At 40.6% G+C, this 26,496-nt stretch overlaps 4 protein-coding genes across 4 annotated transcripts in view; 2 read left to right on the forward strand and 2 right to left on the reverse strand.

Annotated features, from left to right (window-relative positions):
• LOC145438068 (uncharacterized) overlaps positions 1-26,496 on the forward strand; it is a 73,687-nt gene that overhangs the window by 20,107 nt on the left and 27,084 nt on the right. The gene's annotated exons all lie outside the window — the stretch shown is intronic.
• LOC145437028 (uncharacterized) lies at positions 5,333-6,684 on the reverse strand. Its single transcript, XM_080314195.1, has one exon. It carries the CDS (start codon positions 6,339-6,341, stop codon positions 5,547-5,549), a length of 795 nt encoding a protein of 264 aa, XP_080170321.1. The 5' UTR covers positions 6,342-6,684; the 3' UTR covers positions 5,333-5,546.
• Positions 12,603-13,919, reverse strand: LOC145438062 (uncharacterized). Its single transcript, XM_080315444.1, has 2 exons — positions 13,095-13,919; positions 12,603-13,013 (listed from the first exon to the last, which is right to left on the reverse strand). The coding sequence occupies exons 1-2, from the start codon at positions 13,903-13,905 to the stop codon at positions 12,640-12,642; spliced, it is 1,185 nt and encodes a 394-aa protein (XP_080171570.1). The 5' UTR covers positions 13,906-13,919; the 3' UTR covers positions 12,603-12,639.
• LOC145437029 (induced myeloid leukemia cell differentiation protein Mcl-1 homolog) lies at positions 21,593-22,976 on the forward strand. The gene is made up of 2 exons (XM_080314196.1): positions 21,593-22,186; positions 22,370-22,976. The coding sequence occupies exons 1-2, from the start codon at positions 21,716-21,718 to the stop codon at positions 22,481-22,483; spliced, it is 585 nt and encodes a 194-aa protein (XP_080170322.1). The 5' UTR covers positions 21,593-21,715; the 3' UTR covers positions 22,484-22,976.

Genomic DNA, 26,496 nt, shown 5'->3' on the forward strand with positions numbered 1-26,496 from the left:
CTCTGCAAATATGTCCAGTGTCTACTCTGATGATCATGTACCCCGATAATTAACTTTGCAATGTCGGTGTCGGTTTCGGTGGATTCGTCCAATGCTAGGCTAAAGTAAGCCTACGCGGCAACGTGTTTCAGAATGTGCGATAAAAGTTTGGCTGAAATTGCTGGTCACCCTTCTCTTCACGGTTTAATCAGACTACTATAGCTTCGAAATTTGGTAGGTGATGAATATTCGCACAGCATGTCAAGGTTTTATTGAAATCACACCGTCTCTAGCAGATATCTTGGGTTTAGCGATACTCCAAGCAATTTTGAACGATCTGTCTGTAACGTTGTCGGCAATTATTTCAACAATGACTCGAAACATGGATTGCCGGGCTTGACACCTAAATACCAACGTTTTTTCTAAGACCAGGTGATTATGTATAAGTACAGAAGAGATTGGCGTGGTGCCATTTCAAGCTTCTGCGCTTCGTTACGACTTGCTTGTGACACATCGGTTTTCCATTTATATCTGAGAAATCAAATTCATTGTTCCGCGCAGAGTTACAAACCCAGTTTTTGATGTTTAATTTCCCGTTCTGTTTCTGTTCAAACCATTAGCGGTAAGTGGAACAATCGTTAAAAAAATATACTATTATGTAGCAGGATTCTCTTAAACCAGAGTTCAGCCGAATACAGATTCAAAACAACAACAATCTAAATTGAGTATATTTCATGAAACCAGAACACATCAAAGAATGAGCAATGAAACGAAACAGAGATGGTGCGATAAGAGAGCACAATAACTAAATTAATATGTATTAAGACGTTGTAAGTGATAATTGCGTTCATAAGGAAAATGTCGCGGGCCGCAAAATAAACGTCTGCGGGCCGCGGGTTGAGAACCCCTGAAATACACGCTTGTGCAACGGTTTTACGAGCACTTGGAATGACATGACTTTGTGATGTAATAATGACAATGGTAATGTTGATCCGATATTCTATTGAGTCTAGACACGACGTCTCCGAGCATAGTCTATCTTACTCTATCATGTGACGCAATAATTGGTTTAATGTTGGCTACTCCAACTACCTCATTCCTTGAGTGACAAGAGCTTACAGGCAATCATGATGCAACGTACTTAATTCTCAATGTGATTGATATATAGCCTAATTACATTCCTTCTGAACATTTTCCGCACATTTATACTATTTACACACCGAGCTATCTTATTGGTCATTAGGGTTGTCAAAATCTCAAAAATTATGGGTATCAATGTCTCATTTTATAGATTATTGATAAAAAAAAACAGAATGAGCCTGGAATAGGCTCACAGGAAAGTCGTTGAGATTTGTCGCAAAGCGTTTGAAAGTAGCTACCGACGAGCGGGCGTGCCAGCGACCATAGAATGGTAGCAAGACTAGTAATCACGAAATCACGGCTCTCGATTGGCTAATCGGCAATGCTTCAATGAACACGTCAGTGGTAGCTTGCTGATCAGTTGTTAAAGGATTCTGCTAACGTCGATGATTCTGTAAGTGCATTGTAGGTCGGTTGGCAGATAATGATTTAAGTTCAATTCAGAACATATTGAGTTACTAAATACATGATGATCAGAGCAATTTTTTTTACCTAAAAAAACGGAAGATTTTGACCTAAAAAATCTAAATTTTGACCTTTTTTGACCTAAAGAAAACTGAAATTTGACCAAATTTTGACCTCACGTATGCAAATTAGGTGTTTTCGCATATAATGTTAAAATTGTACTACTTATCTTCATTTCTGGTTGGAACTGTCTGTCCTTACAAAGTAGATTGGCCTGAAAAAACGTTTTGGCTCAAAAACAGACAGATTTTTACATGAAAAACTAGTATTTTAACGAAATCTGGCCCTATGAAGAATTCCAGTAGTTACATTACGTATTCTGGTGGAAATAATTAAAATTTGTTGTAGTACAACGAAAGATCCTTTCCTACATTCTCGGGTAGAAAGTGTCTGTCCTTACTACGGAGCTTGCCAAGAACGGAGAAAGAACGTTCAACAGCAGCATTTGTTGGCTGACAACACTCAAGTTGTGTGCACACTGCTGGTGACAAACCGTGTTGCTTCATTCTGACAATGTTGTCTACATCACAATTTTTCAGCTTGCGCTTCTTGATATATGAACCATGCAATGTCCAAGTAGTCTTGCTTCAGCTAGGATATTGCGGTACGTTGACCATAAAACCATGTCACTATTTGTTTCATTTGACCATTTATGATTCACAATGAGCATACGATGGTCCGTTTACAACGGTAGGCCTATAAAGTAGCCTACAAGCTGTAAAATATCAAATGATAAGTTCACCGACAGCGCAAAATCTACGATACAAACGAAATGCAGAGGTCAAAAAATGTTTGACTTTGTAAACAATTTTGACAAATTTTGACCTAACGCTACAATTTTGACCTAATTTTGACTGTTTTTGACATGTCAAAAAAATTGCCCTAATGATGATGTACAAACAACAGCTGCTTCACATTAACTGAGAGCATGACTGGCTTATTGTGAAGGAAATAGCAATAGCCCACATGTCTGTTTGGACCGAGGGAAAGTAAAGAACACGCGGAGAAAAGCTTAACAATGACACTACTTTGTCTGATTTTATTATGCTCCAGTCGTGCTATGTAACTGAAGTCTTGAATGCTATAAGGACTGATTTAATCAGCCGTTTATGCTGGGGACTTATTGAACTCTTACAGCAAAATTAATTCACTCGAAAGTGCTGTCAAAGTCGTCAATGCCTTGGAAAGAGGTCTAATGTGAAGCACAGACTATTCTGGTATGAACAGCAAAAAAAAAGTTTGTTGGCATATCTTAACATGTCCTGAATGAATCTTGAATCATTACTGGCTGCAACACTACAAATCCTGGAATCAAACCAGACATGGATATAAAACGAGCTTGAAATACATTGAAGCAGTGCGATGGTTACATTTTTTCGGGTTCCATTATATAAGCTATCTGGTCAGCTCATATAACATCTTCTGAGCAGATCAGATTTTGTGCGGCATCCATCTCACCTAAGGTGTGCTGCACCAGTTTGCGATGGCTAATATACTTTACTTACGCCCAGAAAAGTAGGGGCACTGACGTAATTGCAACCATAACTAGGTATTTCTCGGATTTATATTTAGTTCTAAAAGTGCACAATCATTCGCCGTTTCACCTCCGTCATGCCTGCAACTCTTTAAGGCTAAGCTATTCAAGCAAACTGTCTTATTAATGTTCACATAAGCATAGTCTGTGCTTATACCTTTTCATCTCCCTGTGCGGCATCATTCACGACCTTGACAGCACTTACGAGTGAATTCATTTAGCTGTAAGAGTCTAATACGAGTGAATGCATTTAGCTGCAAGAGTCTAATAAGTCCCCAGCATAAACGGCTGATTCAGCCAATCCTTAGGGAATCAATACTTCAATTATATACCACGACTGAAACCTAATAAGATCAGACAAAGTAGTGTCATCTTCAGAACTTTTAACATACTTACTAATATGGGAAAAATGACTTGGCAAGACAGAGAAGGTATCTCCCTTTCGATCAGGAGAAACAGCCTATTCATCGTAGGCCTACTTTCGGTAGCTTGTGTATTGCCGTGTTACTGCTATTGGCATGATACTGATACCATGGATTAGTGAAGGTCGTACCCATTCCGACATACAACTCAAGTGAATGGCAAATGCCCATTGGCTGCTGAAAAAAGATCTCAAAGTGTGGCCTTCTCCGAAATGACAACCTCTACGGCAGTGGTTCTCAACCTTTTTTGACACGCGCCCCCCTTGGAGATAGTCAAAAAAATCGCGCCCCCCTGACCCCCCTTGCATTTACCGTCATGTCAAAAAGAGCACATCATCTGATACCGAGGTGGGCAACGTTTTTGATAATCATGGCCGCATTTCGATTGCTTATGTGGCGTAAGGCCGCATTCCAGGGCATAGCCGCAATGAATGATCCGAACGCAAAATTCCTGTGGTAAACTGTCCATATCCATTCCTGGTGAACTCCGGACTATTCTACTTTTCACAATGGCCTATTGTGGGCACCGAAATAGCGAGTGCCAATGTTATGAATAGTTGCCGGGAGGTGCATATTGTCGCGCGGGGCGCGAAAATTTTTCAGGGCCGCGAACAAATTGTTATTTCTTTCCAATTCCCATTCCGGCTCAGATTAAGAAGGGCGATGCATTAAAATCGAAAAATTAATTCTTGTTGAATTGCGCGGAGGGCGAAGAAAATTTCAAGATTAATTAAAATCTCTCGAAAATGCGGGAGTGAATTCGTAATTGCAATTTCCATGTCTACGTCCGCCAACACATTCTAATTGAATTAGGCGTCGACGGCCGCTCAAATTCCCTTCTACAGCCGCAGGCTGCCCACCCCTGATCTAATAGTATACATAAGGTATATCTTACGCCAATTTTGAATCTGCATTCCAGTTGTTGAGTCTTTTACATTGCTGACAAATTTCTCCAAACTTGTTTGAAAATAACAAAAAAAAATTGAACAAGACATCCATTAATTTATTTCAAGGTAGGTCACCCTGAGACTAAGGAGGAAAGGAAAGGACGTAGTTTATTTTTGTCCTTGATGTTTTTTTGCGGCATATACACCGACTCATGATACACATACACAAGAACTGCGCATATGCATACCATGAGTGCATGATATGCATATGCCGCTGGACAAGGAAGTGCAGATATAGCCTTTACGGCTTTCTAAGTAATGCACCACTCCTCCACGCTATCCCAGTAATGCATGAGCGCCAAGCAGGGAAGTCATGGATACCAGTGTTACTAATCAGGTCTTTGGTCTGACCCGGCCGGAAATCGAACCCACGACCTACCGATCAAGAAGCCGGACGCTTAACCATTACGCTATCTTGTCGGTCATTACGCTATCTTGATGCTGGTAGTGAGTACAGAGAACAAGGCGTCGATCTGTCCTGCCAGGCTAAATTTGATCAGTTTTGGAAATTAATTAAATTGTGTTGATTTATAGCCTAATTGAGGGCGAAACTGGGCAACCTATGTTGCATCTAAGTCTGTCTTAGGCAGTGGAGTTCGCAAGCTACTAACAACAGCTGCTCAGCGCGACAAGCTTTAGGCTACTGTCAAAGCTATGAAGCAATGAATGACTTACACGTGGGAATTGCTCTCTATATCTCCAAAGAATTTCAGAATTTGCTCAAATGAAGTTGAAATCAAACTGTACTCCGTTGAGCGTGGTTGCTAGAGTTGCAAGCTTTCTTGAATATGGAATAAATTTCATCTTCATTAATCGTCTTCTCATAATGGATGTGAAACATGTTGTGAATCGAATACACCTCTTTACATCCAAGGCTTTTATTAACTAAGAAAAACAATGAATAGAAACGCAATGGTTTTATACCTAGGACTACAGTACATAATCAACCAATTAAGCAATAATAACAAAACCGAAATGAGACGATAGCAATTACCACAATCTCCCCGACTAATAAAACAGACATTAGCGCTGAAAATAACCAATTCAAACAAAAGTTATCTAATGGGAAACGAAATCCCCATATCTATCAGGAGCTCTTCTTGTCCGTGAAGAGCGTCTCGGAGTCGAACTGCTTTGAGCATTGTCATCGATTTCAGCAGGGATGGTAGCGTCCTCGCTACAGAATTCGTCGGCCTGAGTAGCCTTTTCTTCTTCGATTTCGCTGGAGGGCATATCCAAGTCCGATTGAGAAGGAAGAGATTTCTTTCCTTGTGGCAAGGATTCGGTGACCTCGGTCATACGTGGATAAGGAGCAAGGTCTGTAGTGGAGACGGTCGACTCTCTTCCATCTGGATAGCGAATCAAAGCGTATTTTGGATTAGCATCGAGCAAATACACTTTATCGCATAAAGGGTCACTCTTATCGCGGACGAACTTACGCAGTAGAACTGTGCCCGACTTGAAAAGCCAATCGGGTAATGAAGAGCCATTCATTGATCGCCTTTGAAAAGAGAAAAATCGATCGTGAGGTGTACAATTTGTAGCCGTGCACAGAAGCGACCTGATACAATGCAATGCGTCTGGGAGTACCTCCTCCCATGAGGACAGTGGCATTTGGTATTGGGCAAGCAGTAGTTTAACTGTTCTCCAAACAGTTTGGTTGGTTCTCTCACATTGGGAGTTGCCAGTGGGGTGATAAAGGGTTGATTGACTTGTTGCAACACCTTTCTTCGTTAGGAAATCGTTCATTCTTTTCGACATAAATGACATCGATCTATCGCTATGTACATATTCAGGCAATCCAACGAGAGTGAACAACGTCATTAGACATTCGATTACGGTTTCCGACGTCATATTGTAGCATGGAAATGCAAAAGGGAATCGTGAATATTCGTCGACAATGATTAAAATGAATTTACGTTTACCGGGAACCGGACCTTTGAAATCAATTGATATTCTTTGCCAGGGATTAATGGCTTTGGTCAGTTGGTGAGAATCTCCTTTATAAAATCTAGGTTTGAGTTCTGCGCATACACGGCAGCTGGAACAGATACGTTTCACGCCTTCCGTGGAATACGGTAAATTCTTGGATTTAACAAAGTGGGACAATCGGCTAACTCCGGGATGGCCAAGTTGTGCATGGATTTCATTTAAATTTTGACCTGAACCGGTTACGGAGCAAATACGAGACAAGATGTCTGCAGTGACGTTTTCGATTCCCGCGCGATGTGAGATGTCATAGTTGAAAGAGCTGAGTTCAAGACGCCATAGCGCAAGTTTTGTATTCTTGATTTTGCTGTGATGCTTTTTCTGAAATATGTAAGATAACGCTCTTTGATCTGTAACAAGAAGGAATTTCTGATTGGCAAGCAAGTAATTCCACTTCCGAACCGATTCAACGATTGCGAGAGCTTCTTTCTCAATAGCGGGGTAGTTCGATTCTGTCACTGTAAGTGTGCGAAAGGAGAACGCTACAGGCCGATCACACTGATTCAAAACTGCTGCAACGGCGCAGTTTGACGCGTCACACTCAACTGTAAAGGGTTGGTCTTCGTAAATGCATCCTAGACAAGAGTCCAGTATCTCTTTCTTTAATTGACGAAAAGCAGCAATAGCATCAGGTCCCAAAGGAACATTGGATGAACGAATAAGAAGCCTAATCTTAGCCGAGAAATAATATGAAAACATACCGCATATACGTTTCAAACCTTTAGAGTCCGTTGGCGCGGCCATTTCCAGGAGCGGCTTCATGTGGTCAGGGTCCGGACTTATGTTGCCGTGAGATATTTTGTGCCCAAGCAATTGTATTTCTTCGATTCCAAAACTTGATTTCTCTGTATTGATGGTGAGGTGACAAGCTGTTGCGGAATCTAAAAATGCTTTCAAACGGATATCATGCTCTTCCTTGGTCGCGTCATAGATTGTAATATCATCCAAATACGCTACTACACCCTGTAATTGATGCTTTGAAATAAACGAATCGATATAACGTTGATAAGCGCTACTCCATTCGTGACGCCGAACGGTAATCTGCAAAATCGGTCAAGTGAACCGCAAGCGGCGAACGCCGTGAAAGGTCTGTCATCAGGGTGTAACGGGACTTGATGGTAAGCCGATTTCAAATCAACGGCTGAATAGTACTTGCCTTTAGAGACTTCATTGATAACATCTTCTATACGTGGCAGTGGATAAGCATCCAAATTGGTGTACCTGTTGATAGATACTGAATAGTCAATGACAAGTCTTCGTTTATGCCGCGCGTCCCTGGTTACTAGTGGCTGAGCACTAGGGTTGTTCAGATTTGAAAAACTATCAGGAAACTTCGATGCTTGTGACCCAAATGAAGGTTTAGTACATAAAAACACTTTTATGAGCTATTTTGGTCATCTTCAACGTGATCTTCTATCCCCGAAAACCCCCCAAAGATCCACGGGGCGATTCTCCTTACTACTGGATATGTAATGTTGACCACGTCACCGGTTTATAGCTTCTGTGACGTTATCAGTTGCAAACGGCCGTGTAGAGATGATATATTGCAATAAAATAGCAATGATTTCTAAATTGTACTTAAATGCGGTCGCATAAAGCCCACATGCATAACGATTTCACTCTGCACAACCTTTCTATCATGCTCATGGGAATCATGTATTGGTTGCACCATTGACATCCGCTGGTTTTGGATCTTACATTGTAGAAGCGCCGTTGGGTTGCAATTCGTGAACAAATACTGATATTCCCAGCTAGTTTTCAGCCATAAGATATTATTCAAAGGTATGTAATGTCAGTAATACTTTTCTCAACTTCAAATCATCTGTAAAATACCGAGCTATCTTATTTTATGGTGGACTGCAATTTAGTTGAAGAAGAATGCCTGAAACAATGCATCAACACAATGTTCAGCGCTTGCCTTATAGATATTCTTGTCATATTCCATACGTTGTCAACCTCTTCAACAGCTAGAAGGAGACAGTCCTGCGTTGTGGTAGTTTGGGGGCAATATTCTTTCAGATATGGCGGATGTAGTAGAACCTCATCTAGAGTCGGTAACTTGGAGTGACTAATACACTCAGATAAATATCCTTCCGAATAGTGACCAGAATATCAGACCAAATAGTGGGCAGACCTGAATCTTCTTCATTGTTGGTCCGCAAAACCCATATCCGTTTTGTTTCAGACATTCTTCTGCAACTAAATTGCAGTCTATCATAAAATGAGATAACATGGTATTTTACAGATGATTTGAAGTTGAGAAAAGTATTACTGACATTATATACCTTTGAATAATACCTTATGGCTGGAAACTAGATGGGAATATCAGTATTTGTTCACGAATTGCAACCCAACGGCGCTTCTTCAATGGACGATTCAAAACAAGCCAATGGTGCAACCAATACATGATTCCCATGAGCATTATAGACAGGTTGTGCAGAGTGAAATCGTTATGCATGTGGCCTTTATGGGACTGCATTTAAGTACAATTTTGAAATAATGGCTATTTTATTGCAATATATCATCTATCCACGGCCGTTTTCAACTGATAACGTCACAAAAACTATAAACCGGTGACGTGGTCAACATTACATATCCAGTAGTAAGGAGAATTGCCCCGTGGATATTTGAGGGGGTTTCGGGGATAGAAGACCACGACGAAGATGACCAAGATTGTTCATAAAAGTGTTTTTATGTACTAAACCTTTATTTGGGTCACAAGCATCGAAGTTTCCTGACAATTTTTCAAATATGAACAACCCTACTGAGCACGCAAGGTGAATGACTCGGTTCTATGATACCGTGACTGAGGAGCTTCTGTACTTCTCCTTTAATAAATTCGTTATCTTCTTTGCTCTACCTTCGAGAAGGAGCGGCAATAGGTTTGTAATCTGGAGTCAAGAATTGGAATATACGAAGCGGTTCATCGACTTTGGAAGTAACAAGTGCCAAGTGAGAGTTTACGCCTACTGTAAATGGCTCGTTCTTGCCATCTTTGAATTCGAAAATAACCTTCTTGTGCAATCTCATGAAATCTAGTCCGAGGACGAAGTCTGCACATAAATCATCGATTATGCCAAATTGATGAGTGTACTCACGTGACGCCACGATGAATACAACGGTAACGTGTCCTAGCACATCGGTGGCGCATTTGTTGGAAGCCAATTTGATACTGTAAGTTGGTCCCTGTGGAAACAAACCTAGTTTGATGGCAATATCCATGCAGTTTGATGAAACATTCAGCAGCTATCGAATCGAGCATGGCATCGAATATCTGCTGTGCAGTTGTAAGGGGTATGGTCGAGTCCTTCAAACATTTCGGAGCAGCAGCCAGGTATTTGCTTTTCGATTTACAGAACTTCCTGAAATGTCCAAGTCTGCCACATTTATAACATTCAACCATCGATGCTGGGCATTGGTCGCGCTTAGCGACATGGGTACCTCCACAGAACGTGCATTCTTTGATTGATTTAACTTCGGACACTCTGCTAATTGCAGAAACCGTGTTGAGCTGAGGATCTGGTACGTCTCTCGCAGGCCAGCTGGGATCGTTAGAGGTGCTTGCAACGAAACGTGCATCGATGTCATTAACTTTATAGGAAGTGGAAAATTCTTGAGCTTTCTCCAGTGAAATAGCAGTGATAATCGCTTTTTGCAGTGGCAGTTCCTCGCATTCAAGCAGTCTCGTACGTATATGGGAAGATTTCAAACCTCTGATGAAATCATCTCTTATGGATTCTTGGCGATATTGCTCGGCGGTGACACTCTTGAAATCACAATCCTTTGCGAGCGCTGATAAGCTTTGGTGAAATTCCTGAACTGTCTCGCTGGTATCTTGCGCTCTACTCGAGAGAAAATGTCTTGAAAATATAACATTTTTCTCAGGTTTGTAAAGATCCTGTAATAACTTCAGAGCTTCGTCGTAGGATTGCTTTTCTTCTATCAATGCGTAGACGTCCGCCGAAATGAATCCACACAATAATGCAAGCTTATCTACTGTGGCATCGGCAAAGGATGCAGCAGCTATGTAGGATTCCAGTTGTCGTTCCCAATGACAGAATGACTTCTGAACGGCCGGAGCATTTGGTAACACCTCAAGAGTAGGTACCCGTATGAGAATAGGGCGTCGAAGGTTTTCTGCTCCTCCATCGACCGACATGACTAAAGCTGCTTTGTCTTAGTTAATAAAATTGTTGTGAATCGAATACACCTCTTTACATCCAAGGCTTTTATTAACTAAGACAAACAATGAATAGAAACGCAATGGTTTTATACCTAGGACTACAGTAATAATCAACCAATTAAGCAATAATAACAAAACCGAAATGAGACGATAGCAATTACCACAAAACACATGTTTAGACACGTACAATTTACACTGACTTTGTCAATTTCTCGTGCCCCCCTATACTGACTTCGTCAATTTCTCGACTCTTACAGCATCTGGGGTCTCCTTTCAATTCTTCTTAGCATTGAATTTTGGATCCATTTTGTGTCAATTTCCGGTCTGTTCTTGATTTTTATGTTTCTTGCTTGCCAAATGGTCTGTTTGAAAATGGAGATCAATTTAATTAGCGAATTGATGTTACTTCTCTTGGTGGGTTCATTCAGCTTCATTAGTATGATGCTTCCAAGATCGGCATTCTGCTTCCGTTCGTTGGTGGTTTCTTCCCAAAGGTCTAGAAAGAGACGTATTACTGTTTGGGTGGCTTTGCATTTGGTAAAGAGGTGCACGTGAGTTTCTGTGTGAATTTCACAAAAAGCGCAATGCGCCGTTTTCGCGGCCAATCTTGCATACATCCTATCCCTGGTTGGGAGTAGGTTGTGGGCTATTCTCCAATTAAGGTGTATTTGGTCTTTCGTTAGGCAGTTGCTGTGGATGTTGTTCCAGCTTGGACCCTCCAGTTACCTTATTTCCCTGCGGTGCTCCATTTCCAGCGTGTCTTGATATATTCTCTTGCTTTTGTCTATATTCTCCTTTTCTATTTGAAGGTCTTTCAACGTCTCGTTGGTCTGTTTCCAGTGCGCGAGTGGCTGAAAAGAATGGGGTCTGGAGTTATTCAAAGGGACTGTTCGGTACCTTTTCAAGAGGATGGAGAGCTGGTGATCTAATCTCCTTTCCCAGTCTTCCTTTGGTGTTTTTTCGGAATTTTTTACGAAACTTCTTGCGTGCTTGATGAACATGAGGTCCGTTATTCTTGGAATGTCGATTAGATCGAGCCCTCCTTTGTCCGTTTTTTGGATCACTTTTTCGTAGTCCATTTTTTTGTCCTTTTCAAAGATAAAAGTCATTATCTCTCTTCTTAACCTAGCACGCATACCTTTTGGAAATCTCGATGTCGCAGCCGCGTATGTAAAGAGAGGTAAAATGTTTGAGCGAATGAGTGATATCTTCTCGTGTGCCTTGAAGTTCATTTTTTGCATTTCTTGCAGCTTGTCCACTGCAGTGTCGAGCGCGTTTTTCCATCGCGGTCCGGTTGTCTTTTCATCCTGGGTTACAGTGAGACCGAGAATTGTTAGTTGTTCAACCCACATAGTTTTGTGTGATTTTTTCCTCCATTTTTTTCGTTCGTAGCTTATGGCTTGCGTTTTTTCCTCGTTTATCTCTAGTGCGCTCGCTTCTCCAAAACTGCGGATAATGTGCATTGCTTGTTCCGCGTCTTTTTCTTCGGCCAGCGTCAGCGTTACATCGTCAGCGTAGGAGAGGACGACTGTTTGTTTTTGGAAGCCCGCCAGTCTGTGTCCCTTTATTTCCTGACTCAAGCGTTGTAGAAACGGCTCTGTGACGATAGTGAATATTAGCATTGTAAGAGGGTCACCTTGTTTTATTCCGGAGTCGATGCGTATTCTTCCTTTGGTTTGTCCGTTGAGGGATATTTTCGCTGTGCTTTTTTCATATATTTTGCGGATGAATCCCTGAAAGAGAGGGCCGAAGCCTGCGTTTTTAATGGTGCCGTACATGAAATCATGGTTTATGGAGTCGTAGGCTTTTTAAAAATCTACCGATACCATAGCTCCTTTTTCCTTATCTTTCATGTCCGCGGCAATTTCTCGTATGTGGAGATTCAGGTCTCCAATGCGGCGTGGCGGATTGACAAATTGCTGCTCATGGGTTATCAGCGAGTAACGAGTCTTCTGCCGCTTTTGCTTCCTTCCGTAGTTTCTATAGGTCTTCCATTTCCAGTTTCCAAAGTTTTCGTTTTATTCTATTGTATGCAGAAAATGGAAGGTTCTTTTTGATCACATTTTCTCTTACTGTTTCGAGTTCTTGTATGTTTTCCCTGTGCGGTTTCTCGTTTTGTCGCCTCATCTCCCGTGCTTGTTTGATTGCGAGGTGTTTAATTCGTTCTTTTATTGCGATCCACCATTCCAATTTGCCGTTGTATAGGATCGGGTACAGAGTTTTCCACTGGGCCCATATCCGTTCCATTTCGGTTTTGTGGGTTTCTGACTCGTAGATTTGGGTGTTATTCTTCCAGGTTGTTGTTCTGGTTTCACTGTTCCCCATTTTTACTACTGCGACTACTGCGTCGTGATCTGAAATGGGACATACGATATGTTTGCAATTCAGTGTGGAACTACCTTTTGTGGCATAGATTCTGTCTATTCTGGACATGCCCGTGGGGTAGAAGAAGGTGAAGTCCTTCTTCTCTCCGTTCTTTGCTCGGTAGAGGTCACGCACTCCCATCGTTTGCATTATCGCATTGCTGTATCTGGCGTCTCCATCGTTTTTTGCTGTATGTGTCGGTTGTCGATCCAGCTTTGCGTTGTCTACTCCATTGAAGTCCCCGGCTACGATGTGGTTGGTCGTATCGCTTGTTCTTGCCGCTAATTGCATTAGCTGACCCCTTCTTAGTGCCCTGTTATTAAAACCGTGCAGGTTTGTTATTGTCAGATTTTGGGTAGGCCTACCTGTCTGTATCCTGATTTGAAGGAATCTTCCGCTGGCATCTGCTTTCTGGTTAGTCACCTTCATGTGATTTATTCTATTGGAGAGCATTGGATTGCCGTTCCAGCCGTTCTTCCGTCGTCGGAATTCCATATGGCTCTCCAGGAAGGATATCGGTTTCCCGCAGTTTGTGCATGTTATCTTTGCCTGCTTTTCTCCCGCATAGCTGTGATGCCTTCTAATAGGATTTGCAAAATCTCCTGAGTCGGTACTTGTCCTTGGTCTTTTTAGGCTAGTTTCCATCTCATTGGTACTGTCGTTTTCTCTGTTAAGGGAATCAGACGATTGTTCAAACCAATCCTCATTTCTTACCTCCTCCGAGCTTTCTGATATCGCGAAAATATCTTCCATATCTCTTTCTATTTCTTTCACCTCTTTCTTGCTCGGCGATAGGTTGCATACGGGCGTCTGGGATGTGCCCTGTTGTTCGCTCGTTCCGGCTCGTGATTCTGCGTCATCATCGCTCTCTTTTCCTTTCATGGAATCGCATTCCTCTCTCGCGTCTTCCCTTCGCGCTGATTGGCTGTTGCTTCCCGACATGTCCAAGATCGTCATCGCTGACGTCTCGCGCTCATCGTCTCCCACTGGTGGTCGTTCCGGTGCATGCTCCTCTGGTCTCGGCGCCTCGTCCTGCGTATCTCCTTTTATGGTATTGGGTGTTTCCTGTTTCTCAGCGTCTCCCTTTGGCGGATCTGCGGTATTTGGGATTTCGGTTAGCGGATTATCATATATTCCCATACCTTCCATGCTATTTTGCATTGTTTCCTCATAGTATCGTCTTTCCCTCTCTTTTCCTGTTGGCCGTATGGTTTTCTTGGTTCTTTTGGGGCATAGGCGCATGTAATGTCCCGGTTCCTCGCAATAGGCGCATGTATGTATTTGACCTCTGCATCTGACCGTGATTCTGAAGCCGTCTATGTTTATGAACGATTTGATCGGCGTTTCGTCGAGTTGTGGTTTCCCCACCAGCATGCTCCTCACTCCGTTTCGTTTTCCTAGGTCATCTTTCTGGTGAAGGATATTTTTGATCGGAAAGTTGTTATTCATAAAGTATTGTTCAATTCGCTGATCAGTCATTTTAACGGGGACATAGCTTAAATAAACCGCCGTATTTTCGGTTACATATAACCAATGGACTGGGAGAGGTGTCCCTTCACTCTTCATTTTCGTCATGTTTCTATCGACAGTAGTAACCATTATTCTATCTCGAAAGGTGAGATCAATTTGGCCATTTGGGAATCTTACTATTCCCTCTATATTTTCCAAGACTATTCCCACCGTATTGAAGAAACTTATCAATTCCTTCCTGTCCGGCATTCTTGGCAGCTTAATTCCAATATTACATGATCTGTCCACAGGCTGTGATCCTCCAGCCGCATCTGCGTACGTTCCTGGAGGCTGACCTCCTTGTATATCCGTCATATCGCTTATCTATTGCACGAGTTCCTTTGAGCCAACTTTTAAGAGTTTATTGCATCATATGAAAATAATAAGTAAATATTGCCACAGTGGTAATATAAAGAAAGATGCAGAATACAAATTTTACTGACAATTGCCAGAGGTTGCGGAATTTTTCAGATATTTTTACATGCGATTACATAAACAAAACATACAGGATTAAATTCATGGAGTTGTGTGCGGGTCTAAGCATGGAGATTTGCCCATTTAATATCGACGGGGTGTTGCAAGAAGGATTTTTGGCGGAGAGGGATGGTTTCGTGTCGGTAGCGTCTGCTCGCAGGGAAATTCGGAGTGGCCGCAAGTGGGCAGTCGCGATTAATTATGGCTTAGTGAATTTTCAATATAGTTAATTTTCGAAACATTTTATCGCAACGCGCGCGCCCGCTCTTTGATTTTCTTCAGTATTTCCTCCGTTCTATCATCCTCCCCGTTTCGCGGTCTTCTTTCCATTCTTCTCAGCGTAGAGTCCCTGATCCGTTTCGCGTCGATTCGAGGCGTCCCGTGGATTTTCTTATTTCTTGCCTTCCATACTGCCTGTTTAAGAATGGAAATTAGTACCAACAGGGATACTTTATTACCATCTTGAGTGGGTTGTTGCGGGTGCATGTTTAGGATGGTTCGAAGTTCTATCGGTTGCCTTGCGTCCCCAGTTACCTCCGTCCATACATCTAAAAACATGCTGATTACAGGTTTGATCGCCTTGCAGCCTGTAAAGAGGTGGGTGTGAGTTTCGAAGTTACTATGACAGAAGGTGCAGTGTGACGTGCGTGCGGCAAACCTTGTATAGACGATCTCTTGTTGGTAGCAGATAGTGTTGGGCCTCCCAGTTGTGTCTTCGCTGCTGGTGGGTGAGAGTCGGGTGCTGGATGTTGCCCCAGTTCGGGCCCGCCATCTCCTGAATAATTTTTGCGTGGTTCCTGCCCATAGTGATTTTGTATGTTTCCTTTTTGTTGATGTCCTCTGGGTTGAATTGTAATTCCTTCATTTTCCCGCTGATCCTCTTCCAATGTTGTAGCGGCTGAAAGGTATGTGCCTTGGAGTTTGTCAATCGGTGTTTTGCATACCTGCGGCGTGTTATGGCGAGTTGATTTTCAAGCCGGTTTTCACATTCCGTGTCTGGTGGTTCTCCGTTCTTACGCAGGTAATGGATAGCCGGCTTTATATGTATTAGGTCTACAATCCTTGGGATGTCGATCAGGCCGAGGCCTCCGTTGATTTTCGGCTGTATTATCTTTTCGTACTTCGATCTTATCGTGGTTATGGAAAAGGAAACTCATCAGATGGCGTTTAAGCCTGGCGCGCTGCGTTGAGGGGAAGCTGGAGGTTGTTGCCATGTATGTGAACAGGGGAAGGATATTCGTTCTTATTATTTGAATTTTTTCAAACCTTCTCAAGTTCATGTTTTCCAGATCTTTCATGAGCTTCTTCGCCGTGTCCACCGATTTTCTCCATGGCTTCTCCTCGTCCTTCTTCTCGTGGGCTATGGTGTTGCCTAGAATTTCGACTTTTTTGACCCACCTTATTTGTTTTGGTATCCTTCTGCTTCTTTCCCTCTCAAAGCTGATAGCCATGGTCTTCCTTTGGTTGATCTCTAAGCGCGCTTGCTTTTCCGAATTGCTCTATTATCTTGACGGCCCTCTCAGCATCCTCTTCCTTTGCGAGGGTCACGGTGACGTCATCAGCATACGAAGGTGTAGTTATCCTGTTTTTGTAGCTGGTGAGCCTGTACCCTTTTATTTCCGCGTTCAGTCTCTGTAGCAGGGGCTCTTTAATTAGAGTAAAGATGAACATTGATATGGGGTCACCTTGTTTGATTCCTTTTTCAATGCTGATTTCCCTTCCTGTAATTCCGTTCAGCGAGATTGTTGCCGTTCCATTTTTATATACCTTTTTTATGAAATCCTGAAAAATTTGTTCGAAACCGGCGTTATTGATTGCAGCATGCATAAAATCATGATCTACTGAATCATATGCTTTTCGGAAGTCAGTAGTGTAGCTGGTATCGTTATACGCAGGCCAATCAGAGAGCGCCACGTCATCCTAATTGCCACGCCCATTTTCATACCCTAAGGGTACATTCATCTGCTACGTCATCTGTGCCACATCATCATCAAGCGCCACGCCTATAGTGCCACATCATCCATCCATTGCTATATCATCGCTGCATTGATTGCCACATCTTGATACTTTTCTCAGATATTGTATTATGTGTATTTAGGACAAATATCATCCATCCATATTTTTTAAACTTGATTTTATGTGTACAAGTTACGGTTTCTGCAGTTTCCACATTTTACGACTTATGATTACCGCGTCAAAACTTACATTGGCACTTTACTCAGTCTCCTTGAAATAGCATTGTATAGTGTACGAGTTCATTTTATTTCGAAAAAAGAGCATATCAATGATATCGTTGATCGTTATTGCATCGATTCACTAGCTGAAATCCTCCAGATCGGTTGATGTTTCGAGGTACACCGCTTTGCTGCCGTCCGACACTGCGATCCGAGTTCTTGCGTTCGATCTGACCGTTTTGTTTGATGTAGCGATCACTGGCTTGTAGTATATACGATACGAGCGGAAGGTCGGGATTATGAACAACTACGCTAGGCGAATAGATGACGAATTCATCAGCTCGCAGTATAACCGCTACCTGTATAATGTTTGCATGTCGAGTATAAGGGTATTTAACTCGGCACTAAAATGCCAACGGAATAGCCGCAGGGATCCGGTTCTCGTTGCTATAATTAAACGAACACCTTCGCCGCAGGCACGCGATCACCGACGTTATAATGATAGGGACAAATTAGCCGCATGAAAGCGAGTCTAATGAATATAACGACAGACAACAAGTTAGTTGAAAAGTAAAACTAATCGTGACCGATGCAAGACGGCGTGAAACAGCGCTTTCGCTCGATTCTTGTAGTGACCACAATTCATACGATTCAGTCCTTTTCATGTCACTAGAATAAGGGTGATTAAACCGACAGTGAAACGCCGCTTCACAATTGCAAGTTAGGGTAATGCAAATTTTACCCCTTCAAGGGTTATAAAAGTATGGACGGCAAAAGGTATAATTTTGGGTCGACATGGTACCATAGCTATCTATCAATAGGTATGTAATATTTGTTGAAATAGTTGCTATTGATCATAGACCAAGCTTGCTTTCAGAGCTGGAAACTAAACGCATATGAAAATTTACCTAGGTGTTCCCCACACGCATCAAATGTAGGCCTACTCAAGTGTTTATGAGGTGGCGAATAGTTCGATGGTTGTTGGCACGCAAGGACGTCACATAGAATTGTGGAGTTTTCTGTAAACTATAATCCAGTGATCTATTTTCAATCACTATATTTTTCATTAATCTAAACTAAGTACTGTTAGTAGGCAAACCCTAGGAAAGTATATCCTCTGATAAAAGCAGGAGTAATTTGTTATCCGTGAAATAAATAGATGGTGCGACTCTAATGGACATAAAGAAATGAAAATTTTGTAAAGTAGATATTTTTCGGTATGCTAAATTCGGCTACGCGGTGCTAGACTTCTTGGTCGCATGAAATAGGATGTTTTAGCTTCAACCTCAACGCATTAGCACACCGAATTTAAATATAGGCGATAAATAATATACAGTAGCTCCAATTTTAATGAAAAAATAAAAATAAAAAAGCGTGAAAAATTGCATTTATCCTGGAACGCACCAAGAAAAACCGTATGAATTTGTAAAGTAGTTAGAAAACTACACTATTCCGCTACACTAAAGACTCAAACAATCCGGATTTTGTATGGTGTATACTAATTTTACATTGCGAAGTATTCAGTAAAGTTCAATCCAGTGAATTCGCGTAGGCTATGCATACAAATGAGGAAAGTTACATCAGCGCGTGTTAACTAGTTGTATTATGTAGCTTGCAATTCATGCAAGTTTCGAAACTTCCACACTGAGTCTTTTAAAATAGATAGAAACGAAAAAAAACTAATCGAAAAAATTTACGAAGTTTGGATGCGGCATATTTAGGTTTTCATAAGGGTGATTAAACCGACAGTGAAACGCCGCTTCACAATTGCAAGTTAGTGTAATGCAAATTTTACCCCTTCAAGGGTTATAAAAGTATGAACGGCAAAAGGTATAATTTTGGGTCGACATGGTGCCTTAGCTATCTATCAATAGGTATGTAATATTTGTTGAAATAGTTGCTATTGATCATAGATCAAGCTTGCTTTCAGAGCTGGAAACTAAACGCATATGAAAATTTACCTAGGTGTTCCCCACACGCATCAAATGTAGGCCTACTCAAGTGTTTATGAGGTGGCGAATAGTTCGACGGTTGTTGGCATGCAAGGACGTCACATAGAATTGTGGAGTTTTCTGTAAACTATAATCCAGTGATCATTTTCAATCACTATATTTTTCATTAATCTAAACTAAGTACTGTTAGTAGGCAAACCCTAGGAAAGTATATCCTCTGATAAAAGCAGGAGTAATTTGTTATCCGTGAAATAAATAGATGGTGCGACTCTAATGGACATAAAGAAATGAAAATTTTGTAAAGTAGATATTTTTCGGTATGCTAAATTCGGCTACGCGGTGCTAGACTTCTTGGCCGCATGAAATAGGATGTTTTAGCTTCAACCTCAACGCATTAGCACACCGAATTTAAATATAGGCGATAAATAATATACAGTAGCTCCAATTTTAATGAAAAAATAAAAATAAAAAAGCGTGAAAAATTGCATTTATCCTGGAACGCACCAAGAAAAACCGTATGAATTTGTAAAGTAGTTAGAAAACTACACTATTCCGCTACACTAAAGACTTAAACAATCCGGATTTTGTATGGTGTATACTAATTTTACATTGCGGAGTATTCAGTAAAGTTCAATCCAGTGAATTCGCGTAGGCTATGCATACAAATGAGGAAAGTTACATCAGCGCGTGTTAACTAGTTGTATTATGTAGCTTGCAATTCATGCAAGTTTCGAAACTTCCACACTGAGTCTTTTAAAATAGATAGAAACGAAAAAAACTAATCGAAAAAATTTACGAAGTTTGGATGCGGCATATTTAGGTTTTCTAAAAATTATTCATACCCATGACTCGAAATATTGTTAACTAACTTATCATGTTCTGAAGTCTCATACATGCACCGACTCTGTGCATTCAATGTAGGGGTAGCTGACTTGGAGACAGAAAATCACACATATTTGACCGTAACATGGTCTTAGTATGAACCGACATGCATTCGACTTGTGGAAAAATGTGTCGCACACTATTTCACCGAGATTACAACCCTTTCGCAGATATTCGTTGGTGCTATCGATACGGTGAACAGCACGTTATGTATAGCGATATCTCCACAGTCAAATACGCGAACCATGCACAACCATATACCCAGACTTTCGTTGAATATTCACGACACCAACAAATCTGTACATCTCCTTTCCCTCGACATCAATGATAGAATCCTCATCCCAATGCGCAGTACGAATGGTGGGTTCATCGGGTGTAAAATCCAAATCAAATGACACCAAGGTCTGCTTTCTCATTTTCAATATTTCCACCACCGCGTCTTGTCTGTGTCTTAGCACTAGCGTGTGAGGATGGCGAAATCTCTGGGTGGTAACACGGATGGACATGATATTCTTCGATATGATCAACTGAAACTACGGATGTGGTGGGTTAGAGTCTTGTCGTGATGGTCCGTTTCGAAATGCAAGCGGATGAACTAGACCAAAAGTTTCGAAGATGTGTTTTATAATTGCTCTAGGTGTGAAATAGACATCGCACTCTTGCGGGGAAACAACACGAATTCAGTCTTCACACCGCAGAAACACAGCCGCTTGGTTAACATCACAAAACCGCAATTGAACTCAAGATTGCCATACACGGAATCGCTGTTAACGATGTCTGACTGCGGCGTTTCGGCGAGTAACGAATTCTCGTATTTGGTATTGATTGTGACACATAGTCAAAACAGCGACAGTTTTCACAACCCGATACATACATTGAACCAACTGATGTAAGGTGAAACACTACGTTCGCAGCAAAAAAGTTTGCAGGGTATGACCACCACCAACATATAGAGTAGTGAGTGAGTAATTATCCTACATACCCCGATTTTACTATATTCCGAGATCCGGATCACGATTCAAGTCTACCTGAGAATCCGAACCACCCTGTGAAGTTGATATATCAAGTTGTGAACCGTGAAAGGGTTGTAATCTCGGTGAAATAGTGTGCGAAACATTTTTCCACAAGTCGAATGCATGTCGGTTCATACTAAGACCATGTCACGGTCAAATATGTGTGTTTTTCTGTCTCCAAGTCAGCTACCCCCACATTGAATGTACAGAGTCGATGCATGTATGAGACTTCAGAACATGAATTTGTAATCCATGATGCTTGTAGTGCCGACCATGATGTTATCCATGATGTATGTAATGTCACACACCTCGTTTACGCGAATACTTGGTATCTATGAACAATCGTGAAGTATACTGGATGTGTAATGTCTTGTTATTTTCATGGAAACATGGGGGTGTAACATGTTTGAATATTGTTCATTGGTTTATCGATTCAGAGTTGATATCCGGATCCGGGTCCTAGTTTAAGTTTTAGAAAATATGATACCGACATCCCGACATCTTTCGAAAACAAAACCGTGGTCAATGCTTAAGAGAACATTTTTACTATTTTTCATTGCCATAAGTCATTCTGGACCGCGAAAACGCATTGTACGATATAGATGAAACTTATGCAAATCCTAGGATACTCATTTTCAAAGTAGCTTAGATCTCGAAATAAGCTCTGACTCGCTATTCTCCTCAAAGCATGGAATTATCACGAGTATCACCTTCGGTCACTGAAGAAAAGTATGAAATTATATCCGAAGCATATTCCTTGACCAGGAATTTTATCATGTACGAACTCGACGGCTCATGCGTTAAGGTAAATACGAAAGCAGAGAGAACCTTACGTCGAGTTGGGGATGAAATGTTCGAGCGACATCGAACTGTCCTAAACGCAGTCTCCAAACGTCTCCGCTATGGTGATGTCGAAGTCAATGAAAAATATAAAGAATATTTACCCGATGAGCGAATGTTCCTGATGATAGCTGATGAAATTTACAAAGATACCAAAGAAAATTGGGGTAGGATTGTCTCCCTTTTTGTGCTCGGTAGCATTCTTGCTCGCAAGAACGAGGATGAACATCACGGGGACCATATAGAAGCTATCATACAGACAGTCGGAAATTACATTGCTAGCAGAAGACTAAAGTGGATTATGAAAAATGGAGGATGGGTAGGTAATTTACATGCTTTGCTTAGGAAATATAAATTATCTTTTAGCATGGATATATAGTGTATCTGCTCTCCAGAGCCCATATCATCTCTCGATGATGAAACTCAGCTTTACCCTCCAATTCGGTTCCCGACACGATAACTTTCCTCCGTACGATCATTAGGGCTTCTATTTTTGTTGCAGGATGGCTTTGTAGGATTCTTTGATAATACCGCTCTCGACTACAATAAAGTTTGGAAGGGACTCGTGTTTGTCGGAATCGGACTGACATCTATAGCAATGGCATTATCAAGATAATGGATGTTCGTATGTTTTGTCTCATGTAATATTTTAAGAATAAAATTCTTCATCGTTTAATCGCATCCATTTTACTGTAGGATGTATACAGTTTCTTCTGAGAATACTTGAAGGATTGCGCCATATGGAAACCTTCTTTATACTTTTAATTTTTTCAAATTTCTACAGATAACGCAGTCGAATACCGACTTTTACGCAAATCTGTTTTGCGTGAACATAACAGAGACCTACACATAGTCAATTTTATTTAAATGCATTGCGACGCTGTCACTTGGCTCTTAATTGGGTTGTTTCATCTGAAAGAACTAATTTTGTCTGTTATAATACTTTATTAGACTTGTATGGCGAGGCGTCTGGTATCGAGAAGCGAGATCGCAAGCAATCATTGAGTCAGTCGTGATGTCTGATTGGGAGTGTCGGCCTCTTATATCCAGCAAGTGTAATGTGCCATATTAGGTCATAAGTATCGCAGGCCCCGCGTGAAGTGTACAAATTTCGATGTTGCGCAAATACCACAAACTTTGCTTGCTTTCAGAGCCGGCAACTAAATGCAAGACAGACTTTACGCAAAAGTTGCTATTCTGAAAATTTTGTCAAGGTAATGGTTTGAAAACTTATACTTGAGCACTCGTACTTCTTGAGAATACCCAAGTAGGTTTTTTGCCTAGATGCACCACATAGTCTCAAGTCCTTATGATATTGGAGTACATCAACTTCATGATAGCTAGACTATTAAACAGTAATATACCTAGAGTACTAACGTTTTACTTACTCGGAAATGACTACTTCTACCTTATTTTAAAGGATACCTCGTTCGAAGCGAAATTGTATGTGGTTTTGGATAACATCCAAGATGTAGGCTCACTTTGAAGGTTACTTCGTAAAACTCAAATATTGCGCAGTGAGAGTTCGCAAATTCTCGAAGTATTTTTGTTATTTTTATTGCGATAAGTCATTCTGCAGCGCGAAAATGTGTCGTAGGATATAGATGAAACTAGCACCACTCATCAAGACCGCTGAAAACAGTACGTTTCAACATTTAGTAGCAGTAAATTTCTAGTAAATTACAAGACGTGATGATTTCTGAGTGAGTTAAAAAGTATTGCAGGTATAATTTAGCTGAAAACCGAATACTCTGAAATAGAAGTAGATGCAGTGTAAATAGTTAATCACTTGATTAAGTTTAGCGCAAGCAGATAAAACCTATACTTGAGTAGTACAAAATGCACGAGTACTTCGCTATCGCCTCCCTGCATGTAATAAGTGCTTTTACCGATACTCGTCGGTTTCAGTTTAGATAGAATTCAGAAACCAAATAATTTCATAAACATAAGCTAATTCAATGAATTTACTCGAATGTACTATGCCGCGCTGATAAGATTAATTATAATATACTTATCATGTTACAGCGATTTTTTCTAGCGTAGAAAATCTGCAAAATGTAGTAAGCAGGCCAAATGAATATATTCGTTGAGTTGAATAAACATAAAAAATACTCTAGACCACTTTATCGATACTTTACAGTTTCAGTTTTAGATAAAATTTGTCCCTTTCACCTATAATTACAACTCCTCGCTATCTAAACATGTTTAGAATATATTATTTGCGATGATACGAACCCGTGAAGTACTCAAGTAGCTTTTCGTAAGATATAGATGAAACTGACAACACTCACCAAGACCGCTGGTCCACTGAAAAAAGTACATTGTAGCAGTAAAGTCCTACTAAAGTACAAGAAGTAATGATTTCCCAGTTAGTTGAAAAGTAAGTATTGAAGGTATAGTTTGCTGGAAAAAGCGAAAAACTCTGAAATCGAAGTAGATGCAGTGTAAATAGCTAATCACTTCATTAAGTATAGCGCAAGCAGGCCAAACCTATACTTGAGTACTGCAACATGTACAAGTACTTCGCTATGTTCTCCCTCCACGTAAAAAAGTGACTAGGTTTTAGACTACTTTATCGGTACTCGACAGTTTTAGATAAAATTTGGTAAGACTTTAAATTTTAAAGTAGTTTGAGCTTACGTTTGTATCACCTTGACAAGTAACATTATCAGACATGAAAATGATACTATCACCTAATATAGAAGTTAACACGCGTCAATGTGCTTCGGAATTCACGAGAAGTATATTCTTGTATACACAATAGTGAAGAGAAACTTTAAAATGTAGTAAGCAGCCCGATGGGTATTCGTTTAGTTGTATAGGCATAAAAAACATTCCCGCGCGCCTTGGTATTAGGTGGTAGGGTTAGGAAGTGTTTTGTTTAAGAGCGCGCGGGAATGTTTTTTATGCCTATACAACTAAACGAATACCCATCGGGCTGCTTACTACATTTTAAAGTTTCTCTTCACTATTGTGTATACAAGAATATACTTCTCGTGAATTCCGAAGCACATTGACGCGTGTTAACTTCTATATTAGGTGATAGTATCATTTTCATGTCTGATAATGTTACTTGTCAAGGTGATACAAACGTAAGCTCAAACTACTTTAAAATTTAAAGTCTTACCAAATTTTATCTAAAACTGTCGAGTACCGATAAAGTAGTCTAAAACCTAGTCACTTTTTTACGTGGAGGGAGAACATAGCGAAGTACTTGTACATGTTGCAGTACTCAAGTATAGGTTTGGCCTGCTTGCGCTATACTTAATGAAGTGATTAGCTATTTACACTGCATCTACTTCGATTTCAGAGTTTTTCGCTTTTTCCAGCAAACTATACCTTCAATACTTACTTTTCAACTAACTGGGAAATCATTACTTCTTGTACTTTAGTAGGACTTTACTGCTACAATGTACTTTTTTCAGTGGACCAGCGGTCTTGGTGAGTGTTGTCAGTTTCATCTATATCTTACGAAAAGCTACTTGAGTACTTCACGGGTTCGTATCATCGCAAATAATATATTCTAAACATGTTTAGATAGCGAGGAGTTGTAATTATAGGTGAAAGGGACAAATTTTATCTAAAACTGAAACTGTAAAGTATCGATAAAGTGGTCTAGAGTATTTTTTATGTTTATTCAACTCAACGAATATATTCATTTGGCCTGCTTACTACATTTTGCAGATTTTCTACGCTAGAAAAAATCGCTGTAACATGATAAGTATATTATAATTAATCTTATCAGCGCGGCATAGTACATTCGAGTAAATTCATTGAATTAGCTTATGTTTATGAAATTATTTGGTTTCTGAATTCTATCTAAACTGAAACCGACGAGTATCGGTAAAAGCACTTATTACATGCAGGGAGGCGATAGCGAAGTACTCGTGCATTTTGTACTACTCAAGTATAGGTTTTATCTGCTTGCGCTAAACTTAATCAAGTGATTAACTATTTACACTGCATCTACTTCTATTTCAGAGTATTCGGTTTTCAGCTAAATTATACCTGCAATACTTTTTAACTCACTCAGAAATCATCACGTCTTGTAATTTACTAGAAATTTACTGCTACTAAATGTTGAAACGTACTGTTTTCAGCGGTCTTGATGAGTGGTGCTAGTTTCATCTATATCCTACGACACATTTTCGCGCTGCAGAATGACTTATCGCAATAAAAATAACAAAAATACTTCGAGAATTTGCGAACTCTCACTGCGCAATATTTGAGTTTTACGAAGTAACCTTCAAAGTGAGCCTACATCTTGGATGTTATCCAAAACCACATACAATTTCGCTTCGAACGAGGTATCCTTTAAAATAAGGTAGAAGTAGTCATTTCCGAGTAAGTAAAACGTTAGTACTCTAGGTATATTACTGTTTAATAGTCTAGCTATCATGAAGTTGATGTACTCCAATATCATAAGGACTTGAGACTATGTGGTGCATCTAGGCAAAAAACCTACTTGGGTATTCTCAAGAAGTACGAGTGCTCAAGTATAAGTTTTCAAACCATTACCTTGACAAAATTTTCAGAATAGCAACTTTTGCGTAAAGTCTGTCTTGCATTTAGTTGCCGGCTCTGAAAGCAAGCAAAGTTTGTGGTATTTGCGCAACATCGAAATTTGTA

This window comes from Botryllus schlosseri, chromosome 4 (assembly GCF_051294905.1).
Source record: "Botryllus schlosseri isolate E-star chromosome 4, Bs_hap1, whole genome shotgun sequence".
NCBI classification, from domain to species: Eukaryota; Metazoa; Chordata; class Ascidiacea; order Stolidobranchia; family Styelidae; genus Botryllus; species Botryllus schlosseri.

What these genes read in the sequence shown, in the direction of transcription:
- LOC145438062 (XM_080315444.1), bottom strand. Translation starts at nt 13,905, where the DNA reads ATGAAAGGAAAAGAGAGCGATGATGACGCAGAATCACGAGCCGGAACG. An exon ending in CACCTTCTTCTACCCCACGG is followed by an intron (nt 13,014 to 13,094) that starts GCATGTCCAGAA and finishes GTCCCATTTCAG; the next exon opens with ATCACGACGCAGTAGTCGCA.
- LOC145437029 (XM_080314196.1), top strand. Translation starts at nt 21,716, where the DNA reads ATGGAATTATCACGAGTATCACCTTCGGTCACTGAAGAAAAGTATGAA. An exon ending in TTATGAAAAATGGAGGATGG is followed by an intron (nt 22,187 to 22,369) that starts GTAGGTAATTTA and finishes TTTTTGTTGCAG; the next exon opens with GATGGCTTTGTAGGATTCTT.
- LOC145437028 (XM_080314195.1), bottom strand. Translation starts at nt 6,341, where the DNA reads ATGACGTCGGAAACCGTAATCGAATGTCTAATGACGTTGTTCACTCTC.